The sequence below is a fragment of the Diuraphis noxia genome, unplaced genomic scaffold, assembly GCF_037042655.1.
Source record: "Diuraphis noxia isolate RWA-SAM2 unplaced genomic scaffold, SU_Dnox_SAM2 contig0005, whole genome shotgun sequence".
Taxonomy (NCBI): Eukaryota; Metazoa; Arthropoda; class Insecta; order Hemiptera; family Aphididae; genus Diuraphis; species Diuraphis noxia.
The window spans coordinates 10,481,090-10,508,908 of record NW_028301715.1 but is presented as its reverse complement, the minus strand read 5'-3'; the positions used below and the strand labels follow the sequence as shown (position 1 = coordinate 10,508,908).

The window sequence follows — 27,819 nt, the reverse complement described above, 5'->3', positions numbered from 1 at the left end:
AATTTTATCATTAATTAATTAGTTTTCATATTTTATTTCGTTTATTTTTCTTAAAAATACATAGAGCAGTCTCCAATGTGTATTTAAAGACCATAATTTTTTCAAAATTTCTTTTTTGATCCTTAAAAATAATTCGCCTTTGGTCGCCAATACCCCCTTTTCAATTTTATTTTCAAAATTTAGCTCTAGTTTATTTTTGTGGACACAATTTATAAACTTTTTTAACCATGTTCAACTAAAAAACATAATTTTATCGTGATTTAATTATCCTTCTTTTATTTTTCTTGAGAATACATAGTGTCAAAAAACCGTTTCGATAATATAAAATGAATATTCCTAGAGAACTTTGAAACGTTTCTACGGAACTTCCATTAGAGTTCCAAAACCATTTCAATAACGCAATATTCCGTGTTGTTTGAAACAATGAATGAAACATAACCATACTATATATTACGTTTATATTCCATTTATGGTATTCTGGAACATAATATTAATATTACAACAAATAGTTTCAGTTATATTTTTTTTTTTTGGTTCTAGTAAATAGATAAAATATTATATTCACGTTATGTTTTTTTAAAGTTTCATAGACACATCTATAAAACTGAGTAGAATTTACTAAGGATTAATTAAAAAAATATATTAATAAATAAAAATATATAATATAAGATTTCTAAAAGTATATATTTATTAATCAACACAAATTATATAACTATTAAACATCATTATTTTTGTATACTTATCATCAGATAGAATTTATAAAAAAATGTAATATATCAAAAAGTATTATAATAAAAAACAATAAAACAAATATAGATACTTAGGTGCTAGTAGTATTTATTAATTGATACAAGAGATAATATTATGTTTGGTGTAATAAAATAATTGCCCGTCCTTCTTTATTAACAAATGGAATAAATAAACAAATTTAATATAACTTATAATAATTTCATAATGCTTAGATTCATTACAATAACAATAAAATAAATACTTATATACAAGCTAACTTGGCACTGGTTATTTAAACAAATCACTTATATTTAATAATTTAACAATAGATAAAGATAACTTAATTACATGATTTTTCTTTGTTTTATAAACTTTTTTATTTAAACATTATGACATAATGAAATAATAGCACCTTCATTATACGCAAATTGAACAAAAAAACACTTAAATTTAATATTATTTACAATTATTTCATAAGGATCAAATACATCACGAGTATTAATAAAAAAAACACCTACAAGCTAAATTGGTACTGGTAATTTAAACAAATCACTTATACTTAATAATTTTACAACAGATAATTTAATCACATCATCTCTATTATTTTTGTAATTTTTTTTTATCATAACTATATCATCATTTTCTAAAATAAAAAAACTGATTTTTAATATTTTTACAGAAAATAACATAGTTGTTAGATTGAAGAGTAATTTGATTGTAAAATGTAAACTCAAAGTTTGAAAGATTTTAATCTATTTTAAAATGCTTCAAAATAAATTTATTTATTGTGATAGTTTTCAATTCTTCGAGAGCTATTATTTTATTTTTTATTTCAGAAAGTGGGTATTTGCCACATTTCATTGAATTCTTTAGAGTTTGGAGGTAACTTTTGTATTTGAATGCACTGAAATTATTCAATGAACCATATAACCTAACAAAAAAAGGTAGATGAATTAAGCTGTGCACATTGTAGTTAATGAACTGAGGTCCATAAATAGATGAATAATTCTCAACAAATTCTCTTTATAATTTTGAGGCCAAATTATTATATTTATTACAAATTGCATTTGAACACAGAATTCTAATAGATATGAATAGAAGAAGAAAATGATTATATTTTTCTTTCGATAAATTTAATTTTAAGACAATAACTCCTGTGTAAAACAATAATTCAAGGAACTCAGTAGCCTTCCAAAATTCTAAGGTTGGACCTAACTTAACCTAATGATTTCGGCAAACGTGCAAACTCTGACAGTACAGATTTTCTCAAATTAAATAGGGCTAAAGAAATGGAATCTTTTTTTTCTTCCAACATACTTACTGGCTTTTTTTCTTTAACCCAGAATTCAAACAGTCTTTTCATCACACCTTGACATACATAATACATGTAATCCAAGACCACACAATTTATTATATCGATTGGAAGATCTACTAAAGGACTAAATCCATATTTATGGTACTCAGAGTTCAATTTTAATATAAATGAATTATTTGTTCTTAATGGCGCAGAAAAATCTATGAAGCAAACTTTATTTTTAACATAATCACCTTCAACTTCACAAGAAGTGCAAGCAAAATAGCTATTGTGGTTTTTAACATTTAATAAATAAGCCTTAGCTGGAGCGTCAGCTACAATATGAGCTACTTCAAAATATATTTGCTTATCATTAATTTTAATACCCGAAGTTAAAAGACTATTCAACTCATTAATAAATGGGCGTAAATACTCGTTCATATCACCTGGTTTACCTTTAAAGCTGTGATAAATAGCAATTGGAAATATTTTATTTGAAAAAATTGGTAATTAATAAATGATAGAAGAATAGGCCAAAACTGAGTCTTAGAGCTTTTAGCTAAGGGTAATATTATTAGGAATGCTATCTATTTCTTTAACCAAATGAGGTTTTATAATATTGTAAATACCTAAGTAGAGATATGATCCATTTTCTATTTCAAAAATAGGTCTAATAACCTTATATTCTTGTAGAATTGTTCTAATATCTTTAGGAACTTCTAGGACTGTACTTCTCAGAATTTTTAACATTTCATTAGCACACGAGTGAGATACGTTGAACTGCACAGTCCATTTTCGAAGATGTTGCACAAGATCTTTGTTTTTGTCATTGATCAAAATATTTGTGCACAACACTTCGTCAACATGCTGAATATCTTTAGAAAGATCCTAAAAAATTAAAATTAATACATTTTATAATTTAAAAAAAAATTATCAGGTACATATGTAAAAATACATAAATGTGACTAATGCTTACAGTGAAATTACAAAATTGACTAGTCTGCACATTATTAGTTAAATTAATGTTCGTAGAAGGACACGATTCAATACAATTAATTGAATTAATTTCTTCTTTGGAAGAAACTTTTGAAGGATCAAAAAAGAAATTTGGAACAAATATGAGCTTAGAATACACAATGAAGACTGCACTATGTATTCTAAATAAAAATAAAAGAAGGATAATTAAATCATGATAAAATTATGTTTTTTTAGCGGCAAAAGGTTTATAAAGTTTAAAAATTGGGCCCACAAAAATAAACTAGAGCTATATTTTGAAAACAAAAATGGAAAGGGGTATTGGCGCCCGCAGGCAAATGATTTTTAAGGATCAAAAAACAAATTTGAAATAAATTATAGTCTTGGAACTCACAATGAAAACTGTGTATTCTCAAGAAAAATTAAAGAAGAATAACTAAATCATGAAAAAATTAGGTTTTTGTTTAATTACGTTTTTTAGTGGCAAGTGGCTAATAAATTTTAAATATTTTGTCCATAAAAATAAACTAGATCAATATTTTTAAAATAAAAATGGAAAGGGGAGTCTTCGCCCGCAGGCAAATAATTTTTAAGGATCAAAAAATAAATTTGGAAAAAATATGAACATAGAATACACAATGAAGACTCCACTATATATTATCAAGAAAAATTAATGTAATAAATTATGAAGGATAATTAAATCATGGTATAATTATGTTTTTTAGTGGCAAGTGCCTAGTAAAGTTTAAAAATTGTGTCCTCAAAAATAAACTAGAGCTATATTTTGAAAATAAAAATGGAAGGGGGTTATTGGCGCCTGCAGTTAAATGAATTTTAAGGATCAAAAAAGAAATTTGAAAAAAATTATATTCTTGAATACACAATGAAGACTGCACTATGTATTCTCAAGAAAAATAAATGAAATAAAAAATGTAAGATAATTAATTTATGATAGAATTATGTTTTTTAGTGGCAAGTGCCTAGTAAAGTTTAAAAATTGTGTTCACAAAATTAAACTAGAGCTATATTTTGAAAATAAAAATGGAAACGTGGTATTGGCGGCCGCAGGTAAATGATTTTTAAGGATCAAAAAAGAAATTTTGAAAAAATTATGGTCTTTGAATACACATAGGAGACTCTACTATGTATTTTCAAGAAAAATAAACGAAATAAAATATGAAAGATAATAGATCATGATATAATTATGTTTTTTAAGGGTAAGTGGCTAATAAAGTTAAAAACTGTGTCCACAAAAATAAACTTTAACTATAGTTTGAAAAAAAAAAATGGAAAGTGGGTAATGGCGCCCGCAAGGCAAATGTGTTTTAAGGATCAAAAAATAAATTTGGAAAAATTATAGTCTTTGAATACACAATGAAAACTGCACTATGTATTCTGAAGAAAAATAAAAGAAGGATAATTAAATCACTATAAAATTATGTTTTTTAGTGGCAAGTGGTTAAAAAGTTTGAATTTTGTGTACGCAAAAATAAACTAGAGCTATATTTTGAAAACGAAAATGGAAAGGGGTATTGGCACCCGCAGGCAAATGATTTTTAAGGATCAAAAAACAAATTTGGAATAAATTATAGTCTTGGAACTCACAATGAAAACTGCACTATGTATTCTCAAGAAAAATTAATGAAGAATAACTATCAACTAAATCATGAAAAAATTATATTTTTTAGTTGCAAGTGGTTAATAGGTTTTGAAAATTGTGTCCACAAAAATAAACTAGAAGTATATTTTGAAAATAAAAATGGAAGGGGGTATTGGCGCCCACAGGCAAATGACTTATAAGGATCAAAAAAGAAATTTGGAAAAAATATGAACATAGAATAAACAATGAAGACTGCACTATGTATTCTCATGAAAAATTAATGACATCAAATATGAAAGATAATAATATCATGATTTAATTATGTTTTTTTAGTGGCATGTGGTTAATAATGTTTAAAATTTATGCCCACAAAAATAAAAATTGAAAGGGGGTATTGGCGCCCGCAGGCAAATGAGTTTTTAAGAGTAAAAAAGAAATTTGGAAAAAATATGAACTGAGAATACACAATGAAGACTGTACTATGTATTTTCAAGAAAAATTAATGGAATGAAATATGAAGGATAATTAAATCATGATATAATTATGTTTTTTAGTGGTATGTGGCTAATAAAGTTTAAAAATTGTGTCCGAAAATAAACTAGATCAATATTTTGAAAATAAAAATGGAAAGGGGTTATCTGCGCCCGCAGGCAAATGATTTTTAAGGATCAAAAAAGAAATTTGGAAAAAATATGAACATAGAATTAACAATGAAGACTGCACTATGTATTATTAAGAAAAATTAATGAAATAAAATATGAAAGATAATAATATCATGATTTAATTATGTTTTTTTAGTGGCATGTGGTTAATAATGTTTAAAATTTGTGTCCACAAAATAAAAATTGAAAGGGGGTATTGGCGCCCGCAGGCAAATGAGTTTTTAGGATTAAAAAAGAAATTTGGAAAAAATATGAACTGAGAATACACAATGAAGACTGCACTAAGTATTATCAAGAAAAATTAATGAAATAAAATATGAAGGATAATTAAATCATGATATAATTATGTTTTTTAGTGGTATGTGGCTAATAAAGTTTAAAAATTGTGTCCGAAAAATAAACTAGAGCTATATTTTTAAAATGAAAATGGAAGGGGGATATTGGCGCCCGTAGGCAAATTATTTTTAAGGATCAAAAAAGAAATTTGGAAAAAATTATAGTCTTGGAATACACAATGAAGACTGCACAATGTAGTCTCAAGAAAAATAAATGAAATAAAATATGAAAGATAATAATATCATGATTTAATTATGTTTTATAGTGGCAAGTGGCCAATAAAGTTTAAAAATTGTGTCCACAAAAATAAACTAGAAGTATATTTTGAAAATAAAAATGGAAGGGGGTATTGGCGCCCACAGGCAAATGACTTATAAGGATCAAAAAAGAAATTTGGAAAAAATATGAACATAGAATAAACAATGAAGACTGCACTATGTATTCTCATGAAAAATTAATGACATCAAATATGAAAGATAATAATATCATGATTTAATTATGTTTTTTTAGTGGCATGTGGTTAATAATGTTTAAAATTTATGTCCACAAAAATAAAAATTGAAAGGGGGTATTGGCGCCCGCAGGCAAATGAGTTTTTAGGAGTAAAAAAGAAATTTGGAAAAAATATGAACTGAGAATACACAATGAAGACTGTACTATGTATTTTCAAGAAAAATTAATGGAATGAAATATGAAGGATAATTAAATCATGATATAATTATGTTATTTAGTGGTATGTGGCTAATAAAGTTTAAAAATTGTGTCCGAAAAATAAACTAGAACAATATTTTGAAAATAAAAATGGAAAGGGGTTATCTGCGCCCGCAGGCAAATGATTTTTAAGGATCAAAAAAGAAATTTGGAAAAAATATGAACATAGAATTAACAATGAAGACTGCACTATGTATTATTAAGAAAAATTAATGAAATAAAATATGAAAGATAATAATATCATGATTTAATTATGTTTTTTTAGTGGCATGTGGTTAATGATGTTTAAAATTTGTGTCCACAAAATAAAAATTGAAAGGGGGTATTGGCGCCCGCAGGCAAATGAGTTTTTAGGATTAAAAAAGAAATTTGGAAAAAATATGAACTGAGAATACACAATGAAGACTGCACTAAGTATTATCAAGAAAAATTAATGAAATAAAATATGAAGGATAATTAAATCATGATATAATTATGTTTTTTAGTGGTATGTGGCTAATAAAGTTTAAAAATTGTGTTCGAAAAATAAACTAGAGCTATATTTTTAAAATGAAAATGGAAGGGGGATATTGGCGCCCGTAGGCAAATTATTTTTAAGGATCAAAAAAGAAATTTGGAAAAAATATGAACATAGAATAAACAATGAAGACTGCACTATGTATTAAGAAAAATTAAGGAAATAAAATATGAAAGATAATAATATCATGATTTAATTATGTTTTTTTAGTGGCATGTGGCTAATAATGTTTAAAATTTGTGTCCACAAAATAAAAATTGAAAGGGGGTATTGGCGCCCGCAGGCAAATGAGTTTTTAGAATTAAAAAAGAAATTTGGAAAAAATATGAACTGAGAATACACAATGAAGACTGTACTATGTATTTTCAAGAAAAATTAATGGAATGAAATATGAAGGATAATTAAATCATGATATAATTATGTTTTTTAGTGGTATGTGGCTAATAAAGTTTAAAAATTGTGTCCGAAAAATAAACTAGATCAATATTTTGAAAATAAAAATGGAAAGGGGTTATCTGCGCCCGCAGGCAAATGATTTTTAAGGATCAAAAAATAAATTTGGAAAAAATATGAACATAGAATTAACAATGAAGACTGCACTATGTATTATTAAGAAAAATTAATGAAATAAAATATGAAGGATAATTAAATCATGATATAATTATGTTTTTTAGTGGTATGTGGCTAATAAAGTTTAAAAATTGTGTCCGAAAAATAAACTACAGCTATATTTTTAAAATGAAAATGGAAGGGGGATATTGGCGCACGTAGGCAAATTATTTTTAAGGATCAAAAAACAAATTTGGAAAAAATTATAGTCTTGGAATACACAATGAAGACTGCACAATGTAGTCTCAAGAAAAATAAATGAAATAAAATATGGAAGATAATAATATCATGATTTAATTATATTTTTTTAGTGGCATGTGGTCAATAAAGTTTAAAATTTGTGTCCACAAAAATAAAAATTGAAAGTGGGTATTGGCGCCCGCAGGCAAATGAGTTTTTAGGATTAAAAAAGAAATTTGGAAAAAATATGAACTGCGAATACACAATGAAGACTGTACTATGTATTTTCAAGAAAAATTAATGAAATAAAATATGAAAGATAATTAAATCATTATATAATGATGTTTTTAAGTGGCAAGTGGCTAAAAAAGTTTAAACATTGTGTCAAAAAATAAAAATTGAAAGAGGGTATTGGCGCCCGCAGGCAAATGATTATTAAGGATCAAAAAAGAATTTTTGGAAACAATATGAACTGAGAATACACAATGAAGACTGCACTAAGTATTATCCAGAAAAATTAATGACATTGTGACTACAATAATAAACTAGATCTTTATTTTGAAAATAAAAATGAAAAGGGGGTATTGGCGCCCGCAGGCAAATGATTTTTAAGGATCAAAAAAGAAATTTGGAAAAATTATAGTCTTTGAATACACTATTAAATCTGCATTATGTATTCTAAAGAAAAATTAAGAAGGATAATTAAATCATGATAAAATTATGTTTTTTTAGTGGCAAGTGCTGAATAAAGTTTAAAAATTGTGTCCGAAAAATAAACTAGAGCTATAATTTTAAAATAAAAATGGAAGGGGGGTATTGGCGCCCGCAAGCAAACGATTTTTTAGGATTAAAAAAGAAATTTGGAATATATGAACTTAGAATACACAATGAAGACTGCAATTTTTATTCTCATGAAAAAAAAAAGAAGGATAATTAAATCATGATAAAATTATATTATTTTATTGGAATGTGGCTAATAAATTATAAATATTTTGTTCACAAAAATAAACTTAATCAATATTTTGAAAATAAAAATGGAAAGGGGGTATCTGCACCCGCAGGCAAATGATTATTAAGGATCAAAAAAGAAATTTGGAAAATAGTATATTCTTGAATACACAATGAAAACTACACTATGCATTCTAATGAAAAATAAAGAAGGATAATTAAATCATGATAAAATTATGTTTTTTTAATGGCAAGTGGTTGATAAAGTTTAAAATTTGTGTCCACAAATATAAACTAGAGCAATATTTTGAAAATAAAAATTGACAGGGGGTATTGGCGCCCACAGGCAAATGATTTATAAGGATCAAAAAAGAAATTTGGAAAAAATATGAACATAGAATAAACAATGAAGACTGCACTATATATACTCAAGAAAAATTAATGACATCAAATATGAAAGATAATTAAATCATGATATAATGATGTTTAAGTTGCAAGTGGCTAAAAAAGTTTAAAAATTGTGTCAAAAAATAAAAATTGAAAGAGGGTATTGGCACCTGCAGGCAAATGATTATTAAGGATCAAAAAAGAAATTTTGGACACAATATGAACTGAGAATACACAATGAAGACTGCACTAAGTATTATCCAGAAAAATTAATGACATCAAATATGAAGGGTAATTTGATCATGATTAAACTATGTTTTAGTGGCAAGTGGATAGTAAAGTTTATAAATTGTGGCCACAATAATAAACTAGATCTTTATTTTGAAAATAAAAATGAAAAGGGGGTATAGGCGCCCGCAGGCAAATGATTTTTATGGATCAAAAAGGAAATTTGGAAAAAATTATAGCCTTTGAATACACAATGAAGACTGCACTATGTATTCTCAAGAAAAATAAAAGATGGATAAATAAATGATGAAATTATTTTTTTTTATTGGCTTATGGCTAATATATAGTTTAAAAATTGTGAACACAAAAATTAACTCGATTTCTTATAGTTTATTGAACAAATTATGATCAGAGGACGTATTATTTATTGTGTTTGACATTAGTTCATATGAAATACTGGTATAACACTTATACTCATATGGTTTTAAAACCGTGATCCAAATTATGACAATATTAATCAGGTATATATAATATTTTAAGTATTAAGTATTCATTATAAAAGCTAAATATTTTAATATAAATGTAGTATTAATATTTTCCTCGTTAATTTTTAAATATTTTTCATTGTTATGTTGACAATTTCGAATACCTTGTTAGTTAGTAAGAAAAGATCTATGCAAAGGTCACGACCAGTGATGATAGTCATCTATCATCACTTGAGCTCAACATACCATTGTCTATAGGTACCTAACCTAAACAACCTCCTTATGACTTAATTAACCATCTGCATGTCCGCGGGGAAGGCAGTGCCGTAGCCAGGGTTAGGATTTGGGGAGGGAAAAAGTGTATACAGTACTATACACTCAATACCCCTCGGGAAGGCTGACTACGACACTGGGTTTAATAAGTATCAATCTGAATGATCGTACAAAAACAAATGCTATTTGGGTAACGCGTGACAAACGGATGGTTAACTAGGACACTTTGAATAAAAAGATCCTTAGTTGATTTCCGATATAAGTGTTTACTTATCAAGTTGTTCTCTTGATTGTTAACCTCTTAGAAATAGCTCTTATTATAAGATGCTGAGCCTCTTGAAATATTTTTCTCCCTACTAGATTTTTAGGACTTTAGTGCAACTGCCTCTTAGATAATATATTATGGATAGGGCCAGACCCATTTTTTTGGTGTACATAACTTTAAGCACATATTTATATGACCACGAGTGTCTGGCCGTGATGAGTGCATAAATGAGTATTCGTGAGGGGAACTTCTGTTAACTCATCCATAGTACATTTTATGGAGTCCTAATCAAAAATTTTCATCTAAACTCGCAAGTATGATTGGATGTAAATTATACAAGTAATAACTAATAATTATTAAAGATTTATGTGTTTGTATTGTCTGACTTACAAAAGTCCTGTTTAAGAGAAAGAAAGTGCGACATCCTCATTAAAGCAAAACAACTTTTGTAATATTATTACAATAATGGTGTACCTAATATCTAAATTATTTCCCCTTCCGACATACTAAAATTATAGTTATCATGCTTTTCTGGGCCCAAAAACGTCAGGTGGTACCATAATGGTAATTTTATTTTTATTTTTATATGGTACCTAATAAAAACGACCCTTAACACCAGAAATTGAATTATTACGATTTTGAATATTTTTTAAATGAAACGATCTAAAAAAATGTTTACACAATCTTTTCTACTATAAAATATTATTATTTATTATTTCAGCATAACATTTTGCTGTGTGATTGGTAATCTTTACATCACTGTGTCTGTACATTTTTTGTGACAAAGATCAATTGTCCAGAAGAAAATTTAATCATCTAAAATATCTCAAATTACATACTTATTGTTAATTATTATTATTAAAAAGTTAAAGTATGAAGTATAATATCTCATATAGACTTAAACAATGTACAATTGGTTTCTTATTATTTTAATTATTAGATAATACACTTTTTTTTTAAAACAAATCCTTTGGCAATTATACATCCATATTGCGTGTGTTTGTTTAGAAACACGTGAGTTTGTGGGGTAAGGATTCGTCACTAAGAACCCAGGTGGTCACCCATCCAGGAGCTAGTGACGCCAGGCGATGTTTGACCACGGCAAACCACCGCGCCACACCATACCCCAAATTACAGTATTCGACGTACTGTTTGGTTTTAAACACATGTAAATAAGACAAGGATTCGTCACTAAGAACCCAGGTGGTTGCCCATCCGGGAGCTAGCAACGACAGTCGATGTGTTGACCTTTTGGTCCAAAATTTATTTTTTTAACATATAGAAACCATATCTATTATATAAGATAATTAGTACTTGTGTACGTCTATTTTTCATCAAGTTCAAGACTGTTTTTTATTTTTATACCTAAGAATAAAAACAATACGTATGTCACTTAAAATATTGAATACCTAGGAATAAATACATTCGTGAACAACAAAAAAATTTTTTTTTATTTCTAAAATCTTAAATTTAAAAATTCATTTAGATTAGTCGAAAAAGTATAGGTACGATTAACACTAGTATAGATTCCAACACTCAACTAAAATAATAATTTAATAATGATTGTATGTCTCAGAAAAATTAACTATCACCAGATCTTATATCTTCTTTCCATTATTAGAGATTTGGATTAATTTTAAAAAACTAGTAATATAAGTTGCTTTCAATTTCATAATGAAACCTTCAAAAGTTGTTTTTCTTTTATCTGGACAAATTACTATTACAAATTTTTATTTTAAAACATTTTATGTTTTCTAGAGCAAAGACTTTTTATGCATTTTATATATTTTTTCTTTTTTGTAAGCTTTATTGTATGCTTATTTCTAGGTAAGTAATAGTACACAGCATATTTAAAAACTTATGTGATATAATTCTAAATGTTTTTAGTGCATCTTTTGATAGTTTATCGAAAATCAAGCACTTAGGTAAATATTTTTATGGATCAAAATTCAATTATATTAAATATGAAAGAAAAATGAAATTTTTACTATCTCTTTAATTTTTATTTTTTTAATATATACAATATATCATGTGTCTCAAATAACAGGGTACACTTTATTTCTCATTAACCTGTAAATATCTTTCAATTCTGTTTGTTGGACATCAAATTAGACAAATAAATCATAAATTCCTATATCACTTAAAATTCTTTTAAGTCATGTAGTTCTTCATTCTTTTTAAATGGATATCCCTATTTTAAATATCATTTTTGGATATCATAAAATTCTCATACAAGGAAGGGCTCATCTGATCATACCAACCTAGTATGTCGGGTTACAAAAAAAAAACAATTTTTCAATAATTTACAAAATAAATAATGCCATAATACACTATAAAAAAAACCAAATTTACTGGAGACCAAACCAAAAAACTAGGAAGTATAAAATAAAATATAAATAATCACCATTTAAATCATCTACAAAAAATTATTTAATCAATTATACTTATATTAAACAAAAAACTATTTAATCAAAAAACAAAATTTATAATCAACATCATTATACAAAACAATTATAACTATAATTTTTATAAGATTTAAATAAAAATATTTAACTGATTTAATCACTTATGAACAGGCAAGAAATTATAATAACATATATAACATATATATTCATACAACTTCAACAACAAAATTATCATTAACGACAAATTAATAAAGAAACACAGACACAAGTTTAACATAAATTAACTAAATTTTTTATATCTATACTCACGTTCCTATTCAATCATAATAAATATATGCTTTAATTAATAATAAAAGTTAGGATAAAGAAACCCGTCATTCAAAATCCTTTTGATTATTATCAATTAAAATAGCAAACTATAGCATACCAATTAACATATTATTAAAATGTAAGGATTAAATTCATCACAAAGTGGCGTCCAAAAAAATTGACTCTTATTCATAAAATATTTAAATAAACATTTCACTAAAATATCCCTGATCAGATTATTAAAAATGAATAATAATAAATAAAATATAATCCAGAAATGTTTAACACGTTTTATATAAAATAATTAAACACAGAGTTGTTAGGATTCAAATAAATTTGAAATTATAATCCAATGACTAATAATAAATAAAATATAATCAAAAGAAGATTAATACATTTTTTATAAAAGAATTAAACACAAGTTGTTAAGATTCAAAGAAAATTAAAATTGTAGTCCAAACGATGACTAATAATGAATAAAATATAATCCAGAAATGTTTAACACATTGTATATAAAAGAATTAAACACAGAGACGTTTAGATTAAAATAAAATAAAAATATATTATAACTATATTAATGTCCAAATGATGACTAATAACAAATAAAATATAATCCTAAGAAGATTAAAACATTTTTTATAAATGAATTAAACACAGAGATGTTTAAATTCAAATAAAATATAACCCAAAGAAGAGTAAAACATTTTTTATAAAAAAATAAAACACTCAGTTGTTAAGATTCGAAGAAAATTAAAATATATAGTCCATACTATGACAAATAAAATAAATAAAATATAATCCAAAGAAGATTAATACATTTTTATAAAAGAATTAAACACAGATAATATGTTTAGATTCAAATAAAATTAAAATATATAGTCCAAATAATGACTTATAATAAATAAAATATAATCCAAAGAAGATTAATACATTTTTTATAAAATAATTAAACACGGAGATTTTTAGAATTCAGATTTAAATTAAATTAAAATAAATAGTCCAAACGATGACTAATAATAAATAAAATATAATCCTAAGAAGATTAATACATTTTTATAAAAGAATTGAAAACAGAGTAGTTTAGATTCAAATAAAATAAAAATATATTATAACTATATGATTGTCCAAATGATGACTAATAATAAAAAAAGATCTAATGAATATAATAACAAAAAAATTAAAATTATGGTCCAAACGATGACTAATAATAAATAAAATATAATCCAAAGAAGATTAAAACATTATTTATAAATGAATTAAACACTGAGATGTTTAGATTCAAATAAAATAAAAATATATTATAACTATATTATAGTCCAAATGATGACTAATAATAAATAAAAATAAAGTAAATATATTAATTTAATAACAAATAAAATTAAAATTATAGTCCAAACGATGACGAAAAAAATAAATAAAATATAATCCAAAGAAGATTAAAAAATTTTTTATTAAAGAATTAAACACAGAGATGTTTAGATTCAAATAAAATTAAAGTTATGGTCCAAACTACGACTAATAATGAATAAATTATAATCCAAAGAAGCTTAAAAATTTTTTTATAAATGAATTAAACACAGAGATGCTGAGATTCAATTAAAATAAAAAAATATTATAACTATATTATAGTCCAAATGTCTAATAATAAATAAAGATCAAATAAATATATTAATATAATAACAAATAAAATTAAAATTATAGTCAAAGTGTTGAATAATAATAATTAATATATAATCCAAAGAAGATTAACACATTATTTATAAAAGAATTAAACACAGAGATTTTAGAATTTAGATTCAAATGAAATTAAAATAAATAGTCAAATAGTCCAAACGATGACTAATAATAAATAAAACATAATCCATAACAGATTATCGGGAATATAATTCATAGTCCACTTTTAACAAATAATTCTGATTTAAATACAAAAGAAAAAAAAAATTGTCCAGAGATAACAACAATGATCAAATAACTGAAACAAACAACAAAGTTTACTTAACATAAGTGTTCATAATCATGGGCAAAATGAATTTTTCAATAATATCAAACAAATGTTTCTTTTTCAAAAGTTATATCGAACTATAAGATTTCACCTTTGATATATCACATAAAAATGGTAAAGAAAACAGAGTATCAGACGGGTTATAATACAATAACATAAATACAAACCATAAAAACATTGGAATCGACAAATCACTTAATTAGGTACGAATATACGACATAAATCCATCAAATTCCAAAGATCAATTTTGCATTTTACAACAAAAGCGATTAATGAACCCAAAGAAAATTTAAATAAAATCATATTAAGGAAATCACTACAATTTGTCATAATAAATAACATACTATATTATCAACAATGCACACCATATTATACCAATTATTGCATTTTTTTTTCCTAATGGCATGATTTTGAACCTTATTTTCCAATACGTATTATACTAATACCAGAAAAAGCATGCCTTACAACATATAAACATTATTAAAGGAACTAAACGAAATAAGGAATGAAATTCCAAAAATAGTAAAAAAGGGCACAAATTAAACAAAAAACTTATTTAGGCAAAAGTCACGGAATAGTAAGCTTTAATCCAGTTGACCGTGGTCGGAGTGGATAGAGGACGGGCCAACTACTCGAGGACGTCGTCAATCCCACCCTGGAGGCGATCGATGCTTGGATGTACAGCATGGGCCTTGGGCTCGCGTACCACAAGAGCGAGGCGGTGCTTCTTACCAAATGGCGAGCGTTCGTCCCTCCTTGCCTCGTGGTTGGCGGGCACCACATCGAACTAGCCAGGAAACTGAGGTACCTCGGCGTCATATTGGACCAGAGGCTGACCTTCGCGCCCCACATCAAGACCGTAGCTGAGAGGACCTCCCGCTCGACAGTGTCCCTGGCGAGGATAACGCCAAACGTAAAGGGCCCGTGTCAGTGGAGGCAGAGACTCTTCTCCTCGGTGGTCGAGAGCCAATTGTTGTACGCGTCTCCGGTGTGGGCCTACCAAGTGTCTAAAACCGCAAGAACTACAGCAAATCTGATCCGGCCCCAGAGGGCAGCCGGCCTGAGGGTGATAAGTGCCTATCGCCCCGTCTCGGATGATGTATCCCTGCTCCTAGCGCGAATGCCACCAGCGGATCTAGGGTCGCTAGAAAAGAAGTAAATAAGCCGAAAATGAAGTCAAAGAAAAGTAAAAAGAAGAAGACGAAAGAGGGTCCGGCAATTGTGGATCTCGTGTCGGAATTGGAAGCCTCGACTTCGAAAGAAGTAAAGTCGGCGAAGAGGAAGAGAACCGGGACGACTGGGGCCTTTGAAAAACCACGACGATGGCGGTCATAAGGAGACAGGAGTGTGAGACAACACTGCGCGAATGGCAGGTGATTTGGGACCACACGACAAAAGCAGCGTGGACGATGAGGATGATTCCAGACATCAGAAGGTGGTTATATCAGTCAAGACTTGAAGCCATGACATTTCACATGGCCCAGGCATTGACGGTTCACGGATGATAACAGCACTATCTGTGGAAGAGGAGGAGGGCAGCTGACCCCAACTGCATGCACTGTGAAGAGCCGGAAGACACTGTGGAGCACACCTTATTTAACTGTCCATTCTGGGCAGAAGACAGACGGAGATGGAGCAATGCGTTGGCTGGCCACTACAACCCAATGATGTGCCAGATATCATCATGGGGCCGGAGCAGGAGCTCCTCCCAGATGATGCATTCAGGATGCGACGCATCAAGGCGATAGCGGAGGAACAGAGGTTGGCGTTTGGCAGAATGGTGGAGGCGATTCTCGGCGGAAGAAGAATGCAGAGCGGGCCAGGCAGGCGCGATTAGTATGGTGAGACGTTTGGCGCAATGAAAGTGAACCGTTTACGGTGCGGACGATGGCCTAGCGACCGAACCCACCGGCGTTCAAAGTCGCTGTGGTCCGCAGTCCGGGGGTGTCTCCGCCAGGTCGGCTTCGGCCGTCCGGGGGCGCATCCTTAGCGCACACGTTGGTACCCAAAAGATGGTAAACTATGCTTGGCCAGGATGAAGTCAGGGGAAATCCTGATGGAGGTCCGCAGCGATTCTGACGTGCAAATCGATCGTCTGAGCTGGGTATAGGGGCGAAGGACTAATCGAACCATCTAGTAGCTGGTTCCATCCGAAGTTTCCCTCAGGATAGCTGGCACCGATGTGTCCCCCCCGTTCGCGGGCGTACGGACGCCGGTGGGACTCCGCACTGTACGACGCGGTAACAACCCGCTCGTAACACGGAGGATGTCTCATACGGTAAAGAGAATGATTAGAGGACATTGGGGCCGAAACGACCTCAACCTATTCTCAAACTATAAATGGGTGAGATCGCCGGCTTTACCTGGTACACCGCGTGAACCGCGTGCGAAGCCGGCGACGGAACCCTAGGCGCTTAGTGGTAGAGGTGGATTGGTCGCGAACGAACGAATCAAAATGACCGAATCAGTCTAGTGACCGAATTGCGACCGAATCTAATATCTAAATAATTCGGTCATATGATTTTTAGATCTTTTGGTTCTCAGTACACTTTGACTCGGTCAAATTGACTGATTATAATGTTTTATGGTCTGGACTCTGGAAGGACTGGAACGTATAAAATCGTTTATATTTTGAGGTATATTTGAGGTATATTTTGAGATATTAAAATATCTATGGTGATTCGGTCACTTCTTTTTCTTTATTATTGTTCCGTGTTATTACATAATAATTGATAAGATAAAGAATTTTAAGAATTAAAACGAATTATTATAAAGGATAAAGGATAAACTATAAATAGTATAATATTCTTTTATTTATTCATTAGGAATCATAAATGTTATATTGTAAATTGTAATAGCATTTGCCATTTGGTAGTCATAGTATTTGGTAATAGTTAAATAGTTTTGTAATAGTTACATAGTACATATTTTAGTATGAACTACTTATATTAAGTTATACACATGGGTTAAAGTGAAGAATCAGGCACCCTACCTCTAAATGTGGTTAAAAAGCGTTAAAAATTTAAAATAATTTAAAAATAATAAATAAATATCAGAATTAAATTATAAAGTAAAATTAATCTTTGATAATAAACTAACTGAAAACATCATTCATGTTAGAAGAATAAAATCATATTATTACAAGTTAACCATGCAACAAAAATACAAATTCAACATAATAACCAATTAAAATGTCATAATTTACAGATTTCTACAAGACTATACGTACCTAAAATTAATACTAATAATCTAATTACAAATAAATGTTCAAAAACAATGAAATAAAAATAAAAATTTTTAATTTATAAAAATAAATAAATGTAAGCTACAAGAAATTAAATGGATTATCCATTCAGATTCCAGATCATAATCATGAAATCCTTATACAAGGCTCATCTGATCATACTAAACCACTGCATTGGACTACAAAAACAAAATTCTAATTTTCAATGTCTCATGAATAAACAACATAACAATATATTAAAAAAAAAAAATAAAAAATACTCATGGGAAACAAAAAGTAGAAGTCCATGCCAATCACAAAAACAACAAAACCAAGTTGTTTGGATACCACTAAAATATATGAGTTAAAAGAATCTTAAGTCATATAGGAATTTATGATTGATTACAGGGTAATGAGTGATAAAGTGTACCTACCCTGTTTTGTGGGACACTCGGTTTATATATAAACATATGATAAATGCATAAAATATTTGATTAAGTAATTTTTATAAAGTAATAAAAGAATGTAATTTTTTTTTAAGGCATATTTAACTGCGTATATTTAATGAATTTTTAGTAAGTACATAAAAGTCCTAGCTTTACAGTTATTAATTATAACTTTTACTTCCAATCATGCGCCTATTTACAAGTTTATTTTTTTAATCACTATCATAATACAATCTTGTAAAGTAATATTAAACAAAAGTATACAAATATTTTATTTTGAAATTGAAGTCCTAAAATGAATATTTTCAGAATAAGAATTTATAATATTTAAATTTTTTTACTTAACAATCCACAACTCTAATACTTTTTTTTATTGAGCATTACAATACTTTTCATAATAAGACTATTAACTATAATATGTTTAATGAAATTGTAAATTTGTATATAAAAATAAAATTTGTTATTTTAAAGATAATATTCATTTGATTGATGTGATATTTTAACAAAATATGTAATGACAAAGTCATACTTTTTACAAGACTTATAATAAGTAATGTAAACAATCAACAATCAAGAGCTTTTTTGACTTGCTAACACTTAAGAGGATGTCAGTGCATTTCTTTTTTTTCTCTCTGACCCACGCACAACATAGCAAATATTACGTTCACTATGATCATAATACTTTCTAAAATTAGAGTGAAATGGCCTCTTTTTAAATTTTTAGATACTTATAATTAATACTTAGGGCATCTCTTAGGCTATATTTGAAGCGAGTTATGAAAACTTTAAAATACTCTTAACTCAATTAATAATTAAAGTATATTAAGCTTATGATATGTCCTAGATAAAAATCAAACCATTAATTTTTCTCTAAATTTAGAATTTATTAAGATTATTGTGAACAAAAAATTTGATATATTGCGCAAGAGTCGGAGAAAAAAATTCCACTGACATCCTTATAATCGGCCTAACCAACCTTCTCTTTTTATTCTATCCCATAGTCGAAAGTTGTAAACCTTACCTAACCTGGTAGTATCACTCAAAGGGTCGAGTGACCTTTGCAATTTAAGATCCTTTCCTACATATTCAGAATTGTTAACATAACTATTCTACCTAACTATTCCCCTTCCCCTCACCTAACCTAATCCTCTCTCTCTGCCACTACCCCTCTTTCTTACTATCCCAATCGCACCCTCTCCATCACCTATCACACTGTCTCTCACAACCTCTCACAATTCTCTCTCTCTTTTTGTTCTGTTCCCCACCTAACCTTATCATCTCCCTTTGACACTACCTTCTCTCGCCCTATCACTTTCACACCATCCCCCTCACCTATCTCTCTCACACTCACTCGTCTTACATTCCCCCTCTACCCGTTTTTCTCACACTTGCACCCTTTCATTCACTTTATCTCCTTATCCTTCATCCTCTCTACCTCTCTCTCTCCCACTCACACTATCCTTCTCTCGCCCTCTCTTTACAAGTCACTATAGTACCTACCTTCCCTAACCTAACCTAACCTAATCTAACCTTACCTCACACTACCTATCTCTCTTACTATCCCTCCTTTTCTTTCTCACCCTTTTTCTCTCGATTTTTCTTTTGCTTCTCTACCATCTCTCTACGCTACTTCTCACTATCTCTCTGTACCTCTAACTCTCTCTCTCTCTCTCTTACAGCCAGTCCCTATACTACCTACAGGACATCGTACCTGTTAATTTGTAAAAATATTTAAATATCATTGAGGAAATTATTAAAAAAAAAAATTTTTTAAATATTATACCTGACCAATTTCCTAATTTTTATCACGATTTTATTGATAACTTGAATAGTGTTATACCAGTGGTTACAAAACGAATAATTTAAAAATTGCAAGTAATCTATCCCCTGATCAATTAATAAAATAATAAAATTAAAATAAACCTACTGAAAAGTAGAAAATCACTTACCCAATATCTGAATCTACTATAAAACTTCATCTTCGAAACATTGTTAATACATTTCACTCAGGCTTCTCAACGAATATGATATTTAGTTGGCAAATCTTCACTGACGAATACCATCTCTGAAATTTCAATTAAATATTCAACAATATTTTCTGACCTATTCATTATAGATTCTGAACGAAGTGATGAATGTATTGATTTTACAATGATGTGTGTGTGTTTTTTTTTTGTGTCTGTACAGCATAACTAGTCGAAATAATGCTTCAACTTCAAACGTTGGGGGTGGTTTCCGATGTAAAAGTGAATATCCTTGGTGCATTATAGAGGTCAAAAGTAAACATTTCCAACAGTTTTCAAAAAAATCGAGAAAAACAAAAAAAAAAAATAACGAAAAAACAGGAATTAGAAATTCGATTTTTTTATATGGTTGTAATTCAAAAACTAATCAATGTAAATACTTGGAATTTTCACCAAATGTTTATGTTAGTGATATACATATTATACAGTTTAATTTTCAATTGAGTTATTAATAGACAACTAAAATTTTCAATTTTACTGATAATTTTTTTTTTAAGTGTCGATAAAATTTTTTTGGCCCTATCAAAATACTTGAAATTTTAATAAACATTTTCTCATAGGTTATTCTTATAGTGCTTAAAAAATTATAAGAATACCTAGGCACAATTTTTTTTCTTAGCATTTGATAAATATTGACAAAAATTGGTCAAAACCATGAATTTATTTTTTTTTTGTCTGTCATCACGTTCTAGGGACCTAACCTATGAAATTTTCACCGAATGTTTTTATAAGTATTTTCTATCCACCACGAAATTTTCAAAAATGTTTGGCTTAAGTTGAACTATTCATAGGTATATGCAATTTTCGATTATTATTAGTTTTTTTAAAATTAATATCGATAAAAATTTATTTTTTTGGGTAAATAATCTAGAAAATTTAATACAAGGCTCTTAACATATTGTTACAATAGCAGTTGAAAAAATAAAATAAATTCATAGTTACAATTTGTTATATAAGCATTCAAATTTTGAATTTTGACAAAATACGTAAAAATCACGAAAATTCGTAAATTATTTTAAGCTAGAAATTCATAAAAAATTTTTTTTTTAAATCTAAGATTTGAAAATTTAATACAAGATTCCTTACAAATTTGTCAATCTTTATCACAAAAATATGTCTTCCGGAAAATCAAATTTAATTTTTTTTAGCATTTGAATTTCAAATATTAACAAAAACTCGTCAAAACCATGAATATTTGCAAATTATTTTGTAGTTCAAAATTCATAATATTGTTTGTATTTATATCTAAGGTTATAAAATTTAACACTAAATTTTCCATAAGTTTTGATTCAAATATATATAGAGAAAATTTGATACGTCATTATAGGAAAAATGTTTTGAGCGTTAGAGTTTTAAATTTTTATGAAATCGCGTAATGATAACGATTTATCCTCAAACTAGGTATATGTATATCTATGATAATATAAGGTATTATGAATTATGATAACTACATGCAATGTTTTTGGAAAAATTGATTAACCATGCCTTCTGCAAAATGCGTCTTAATTTAAAAATAAAATATTTGTTTCAAAATAGAATATATGACAATATTTAAATATAATATATCCTAGACTGACAAATCATCTCCGTTCAGAATCGTTTTTCGTATACAATGATACCTATCATTGCATTCAAATTTAACCTACACTTGTCAGAGGTCCAACCCCACCCACTAATGTACAGCAGAGCGACATCCACTTACCCGCTTTTTTTTATCATTACAGATAATATATAGCTAAACAATCCGTTTAATGCTATTATGTCTTTTGATTATTTTATTCAAGAACTTATTAATTTCATATGGCTATAAAAACATTATACCTACTGCATGGCTACTAAAACTCTAGTATCGATTGCATATTATTATAGTTTGTTTTTTTATTTTATTTAAAGAATTCATGAATATTATAATTATTATTCTATATTAATTTTTGAAATATTGAGTTTTAGAAAATGAATAAAAATTCGATTGCAATAAATTAGAGTTTGGTTATTTACATAAACTTACCTACGCAACTTCATAATAAATAATAACTGTACAATTTTGAAGAAAATAATAACTCCTATGTGTATGTATTAGGTAGATACACTATTTTAACAGATATTTGTTATATGTATGATAACTAAGTTATAATATATGTTTCATAACCGCTTAGTTCACCAGTCAGTGATCAATTCTTTTAGCCTTTAGGTCATAGGGCTTTATAGGTGTACCTACAATGTAATAACTTAATAAGTATCTATGCTATTAGATGTAAGATAAAGAATAAAGGTTATAAAGAACTATAAATATCTATAATATACATAATTTATCAAAATAAAATATATTTTATTCTAAATTCCTGACTTCTAACGTTGGATTTGGAACAAATTACCATTTAAGTACGAATTAAAATTGCTCCCTATGAGTTTTGGAGACTGGAGTTATCAGTTAAAACGGATCATATTATAATTAACTAAATAAACAAAAATTGAAAAATGTCGATTACAAACACATACCTAGGTTATTATTATAAAATTATAATTATTATACGTCTGGCAACCTGAAAAACGACGCAGCGCGTTTATATTAATCGATCTCGCGTATTTATTAATTTCGCGCTTAGAAATAAAATATGCGTCAACGATACTTGGAACTTGGGAATATATTATTCGTGACGTTAAATATTTATTTAAAGCCTAACATAAGATTCAAGCCTCAAAAGAATATGTAAATAAACTTACCTCAAACATCGACTCTTTTTCGGGGTTTTGGTGAAATCCGAGACGTGTATGGGTACACTCCGATACCGACGTAAGAACGCATCAAATACTTAATTGAAGTCTGAAAATATTATTAATTATGAAATTAAAATTATACGGAGTACAGAATATTTTTAGTTCATGTTTGATGATCTAGTGTTCATTGAAATTATAATTTTAGAATCTTTAATCGACTGCCACTTCTAATTCTGAAAAGACAATTGCCACAGATTATATTATGTTACACTAATAGGATAAATCCAAAGATATGTAATATTTCAATGAAACTTCTATTACCAAGGAGGTTCACGTTTATGAATAATGTTCTTTAAATAATTAAAAGTGATATAACAATAACCAAAAAATATTTGTAATTTTAAATTTAAATTACAATATAATATATTATTTTTCCTAGCCTATGTTTGTTTGATTATTGATTACGTTCATTCTTCTTTTATGAATTACATGTATTATAATATATCTTAAATGAGCCGATTAATGTTTAATTTTTATCTTTCCTACCTAGTTATAATGTGTTAATTTATTTTTTTTGAATATTTTATTCAAGACCTTATTATTTCTTCACTAGTTCACTAACCACAACAAGTTAACTACTAAAACTCGGATACCTACCGGTTCGTTTTTATTTTAATAACGTAAAGATTAATTGTAATTACTTGTATTAATGTTTATTTATTTTACTTCGATAATTTAAAAATATTATTCCAATTTATTATTTATGAATTTTTGATATATTGTGTTTTTTTTAGAAAATAAATAGTAAATGCAATTTTAATAACTTATTGAATTTGGTATCTACGTAAAATATAAAATAACCTATTCATGAAAAAAACCTAGACATAATTAATTTTTTAAGAAAAACAAAATTGTTCAATCTTATATAAAAAAAAAAAAAATGTTTTATACTAATTAAATAACTTACCATTGTATCAGTACCTACATATTACATTATATCATTATTGTAAATAAGTGTAACTAATGGCCTTTGTTGTCGATATGAATATGCTCAATAAAAAAAAGAAATATATAAAATAATTATAAAATTGTTTACCTATAAATCTGTAAAAATGTAATTTAATTTTAAATGGTTTAACTTTTAAGCAATATGAATTATAAATATAATGTATAAAAAGGTAATAATATATTAATCTCTGTTAGTTGTTGGCTTATTGTATATATTTTGTATAATACTGTATACCCTAATAAATACCAAATGTAATTCATTCTATTTATCATTTTCTGATAATTTCTAATGTACAAAACCTTATCAACCATACATTTTAATTTAATTGTGTTATTGTTCTATGAAAATATTAACAGCTATTAAAAATGCAGAATTTAATATTACAAATAAAGTAATATTAGATGGTTAAATACTACACCTTCAGTGATAAGTACATGAATATGAGAACTGTAAGTAGGTACTTAGCAGCTACACAGTTGCAATTTTTTACAAGCTATATTATAATAATATTTTTAAAGAAGATTTACCATTGAAAACCACACATAACACATTCAAACAAATCAAATGTAAGTTCAAAACATTTCATTGAGCTAGTAGGTGCCAATGGAAACCTAGTGTGATAAAATAACTGACTCTAATAGTAAATAATAATTTTATCTTGATCTCGTGTTTATATGAACTTTATGTTATAACACAGTTTGTATTCTGTTTACAGATTTAGATAATGAAGATTTTGATGATAGTATTAAAGATAAGGACTGAAAGGAAAATAAAAGCTCAGGAACTTCATAAGAATGGTCTAAAATCAGAATTTGATGACATTTTAACTAGAAAAAGGTGTCATATTAAAGATTTTTGTAACAACATTAATAAAAATATTATCAGTAAAATGGTTTTATAGAGAGATATTAAATTAATTAAAGTTAAAAAATAATTCCCTGCTAAATTGTTTTTACAACAATTTAAACAACTTATGTGCAAGTAAATACTATCAAGAAATTATAGTTTTAAATAAAAATAAAATTATCAAACATACATTACATATGAAATTTGCATTTATTGAAAAGCCTGGAATCTTACAAATAAAATAGATTTAATTTTATCGCGCAAAGCAAAACTTATTCCAGATACTTATTATCATTTTTATAAAAACTTAAAAATATGTCAAATTGATAATACTTATAACAAATACTAATAAAAAACTATGAAGATGGTGATTAATTTATATAGTAAATTAGACATGTTATTTATTTATTTTCAAAGCCATAGGTAGCAAAATATTATTAAACATGAGGCCATGGTAATTATAATGAGTAACTTTTTTTTTTTACATTGTATTTCAAACAAGTATTACCTATATTACTAAAATAATAATAAATTATTCAAATTCGTACATAATGTTATAGTCTTGTACTCTTGTTGTTCAAAAGCATTTGATTAATTTTATAGTCATTATCAGTTTAGAATATTTTTTTTTAATTTGTCATATTATTTGTTACTTTGATACATAAAAATAAGCTTATTGACTTAAAGACAAGTACCTAGTATTTTATTTTTTATTTTGTGTTTTATAGTAAATTATTTTTAAAGATATTGATTACATACCTACAACTATTAAATGATTAATTTTCATCCTTATATATATTACCTGTACAATTATAAATTATAATACAACAATTTTAATCAAATTTCAAAAAAACTAACAGTTAATAATATTTAATTATTCATTAATAATTTAAAGTTCAATACTGTCATAGTTGGATATATGACACAAAAATAAACATAGCTTAAATTCAATACTGCCATATTTTTGTATGTCTGAAAACCAATTTATGTGTGCAATACAGCCACATATCAAAATATGACAGTCGTGCATTTACTTAAAAAATTGTAAAAGACCATAATAAGTCAGACTTTTTGGGTTCATGGGAATATTTTATTATATTTGAAAAAGTTGCAATATACCTAAAGTATGTTTAAAGTACCTATTGTAGTTTTTAGTTTCAAATGCATAGGTGAAGAACTCTTTGCAAACATCACCATTGTAAAAGTGTACGAACGTATACCCCAATTATTTTATAATATTAAGCCGCAAAACAAACTTACCTTAAATATCAATTATTATGGGCTTTTTTAGAGTCCGCGACGTGTATGCACTCCGACGCTGAAATGGAAACGCATCAGATACTGCTGAATTGAAGTCTAAAAATAATGTGATTTATGAAAAAAAAGATTAAACGGAAACAGGATGTTTTTCGTTCATGTCTACTTTGCTACCTATCTAATTGAAATGTTAGAATCTTTAATAGACTGCGTCCTCCGCAACGACTTTGACAATCGCCATGGATTATATTGTACTAAATCAATCGTCGTCATGGTTATCAGGGATAGTAACGTATAACAAGTTCGAGTAACTCACAAATTCACAATAGAACGGTGTGCGCGTTGAGATTAATTATGTCGGCGGTGCAACGTTGTCGTCGTCACAAGAAAAGTAACTTTTAACAATTCGAGTTACTCGTAATTATTTGATATGCGCGAAGTGTTTAATTATGTTGGCGGTCCGACGTCGTCGTCGTCACCAGAAAAGTAACTTAAAACAATTTCGAGTTACAATAGAATGGCGTGCGTGCTGAGATTAATAATTATGTCGGCGGTCCGATGTTGTCGTTGTCACAAAAAAAGTAACTTATACAAATTTCGAGTAACTCACAATAGAATGGCGTGCGCGTTGAGATTAATTATGTTGGCGGTCCGACGTCGTCGTCGTCACGAGAAAAGTAACTATTATAACAATTTCGAGTTACTCGTAATCATAATATTACCTATGATGTGCACGCCGAGTTTCATTATTTAGTCATTCTGACGTCGTCATGGTTATCAGGAATAGTTAGAGTGTTTACATGTACAAAAATACATCCGACTTTATTTATTAAACCGATTTAATTTGGTTAAACCACATATTCGAGCGTCCTTAAAATAAAAGCGGTTTAAGTAATTAAGGTCGCTTTAACGCGTTTACATGATGCATGATTAAACCGCTTAAGTTTTTAAACCGACCTTAATTGTGCATGTAAACGTAGTAAGTAAGATATAACAAGTTCGAGTAACTCGTAATTATTTGATATAAGCGATGAGTTTAATTATGTTGGCGGTGTAACGTCGTCGTCGTCACAAGAAAAGTAACTTATAACGATTTCGAGTAACTCACAATAGAACGGCGTGTGCGTTGAGATTAATTATGTCGGTGGTCCGACGTCGTCATCGTAACAAGAAAAGTAACTCTTATAACAATTTCGAGTTACTTGTACTTAGTTGATTAAAAGACTGCAAGCTAAGTTTAATTTTATCTTTTATCTGACGTCATCATGACTATCAGGAATAGTAATATATCACATATTCGAGTAACTCGTAGTTAATTGATATGCATTTTGAGATTAATTATGTAGGCGGTTAGACTGAATGAATAATAGAAATGAAAGTT

The 27,819-nt window shown here is 27.9% G+C and overlaps 2 protein-coding genes and 1 long non-coding RNA gene across 6 annotated transcripts in view; 1 reads left to right on the top strand and 2 right to left on the bottom strand.

Annotated features, from left to right (window-relative positions):
• The window catches only part of LOC149054884 (uncharacterized), a 39,550-nt gene extending 27,947 nt beyond the window's left edge, over positions 1–11,603 (top strand). For all 3 annotated transcript variants that reach the window (XR_016191979.1, XR_016191978.1, XR_016191977.1), the window contains one exon: positions 11,208–11,603. This is a non-coding gene — a long non-coding RNA (uncharacterized LOC149054884). The remainder of the gene's footprint in view (positions 1–11,207) is intronic.
• LOC149054883 (uncharacterized) lies at positions 1,150–27,158 on the bottom strand. Of its 2 annotated transcripts, none has more exons than XM_089228953.1 (5): positions 26,442–27,158; positions 23,333–23,432; positions 20,534–20,649; positions 2,653–2,911; positions 1,150–1,660 (listed from the first exon to the last, which is right to left on the bottom strand). In XM_089228953.1, exons 3-5 carry the CDS (start codon positions 20,561–20,563, stop codon positions 1,644–1,646), a joined length of 306 nt encoding a protein of 101 aa, XP_089085079.1. In that variant the 5' UTR covers positions 20,564–20,649; positions 23,333–23,432; positions 26,442–27,158; the 3' UTR covers positions 1,150–1,643. The 2 variants fall into 2 exon arrangements, with proteins under 2 accessions (XP_089085079.1, XP_089085078.1); XM_089228952.1 differs by lacking the exon at positions 1,150–1,660 and having other exon boundaries at positions 2,579–2,911; positions 26,442–26,537; positions 26,613–27,158.
• On the bottom strand, positions 1,642–2,464 carry LOC149054885 (uncharacterized). Its single transcript, XM_089228951.1, has one exon. It carries the CDS (start codon positions 2,462–2,464, stop codon positions 1,946–1,948), a length of 519 nt encoding a protein of 172 aa, XP_089085077.1. The 3' UTR covers positions 1,642–1,945.
• Positions 27,159–27,819: the final 661 nt, after the last annotated feature.

Excerpts from the sequence above, each read along its gene's own strand:
- LOC149054885 (XM_089228951.1), bottom strand. The coding sequence starts at position 2,464 with ATGAACGAGTATTTACGCCCATTTATTAATGAGTTGAATAGTCTTTTA.
- LOC149054883 (XM_089228952.1), bottom strand. The coding sequence starts at position 20,563 with ATGAAGTTTTATAGTAGATTCAGATATTGG. Across the intron at positions 2,912-20,533 it reads ATAGTAGATTCAGATATTGG|GATCTTTCTAAAGATATTCA; the intron begins GTAAGTGATTTT and ends TTAATTTTTTAG.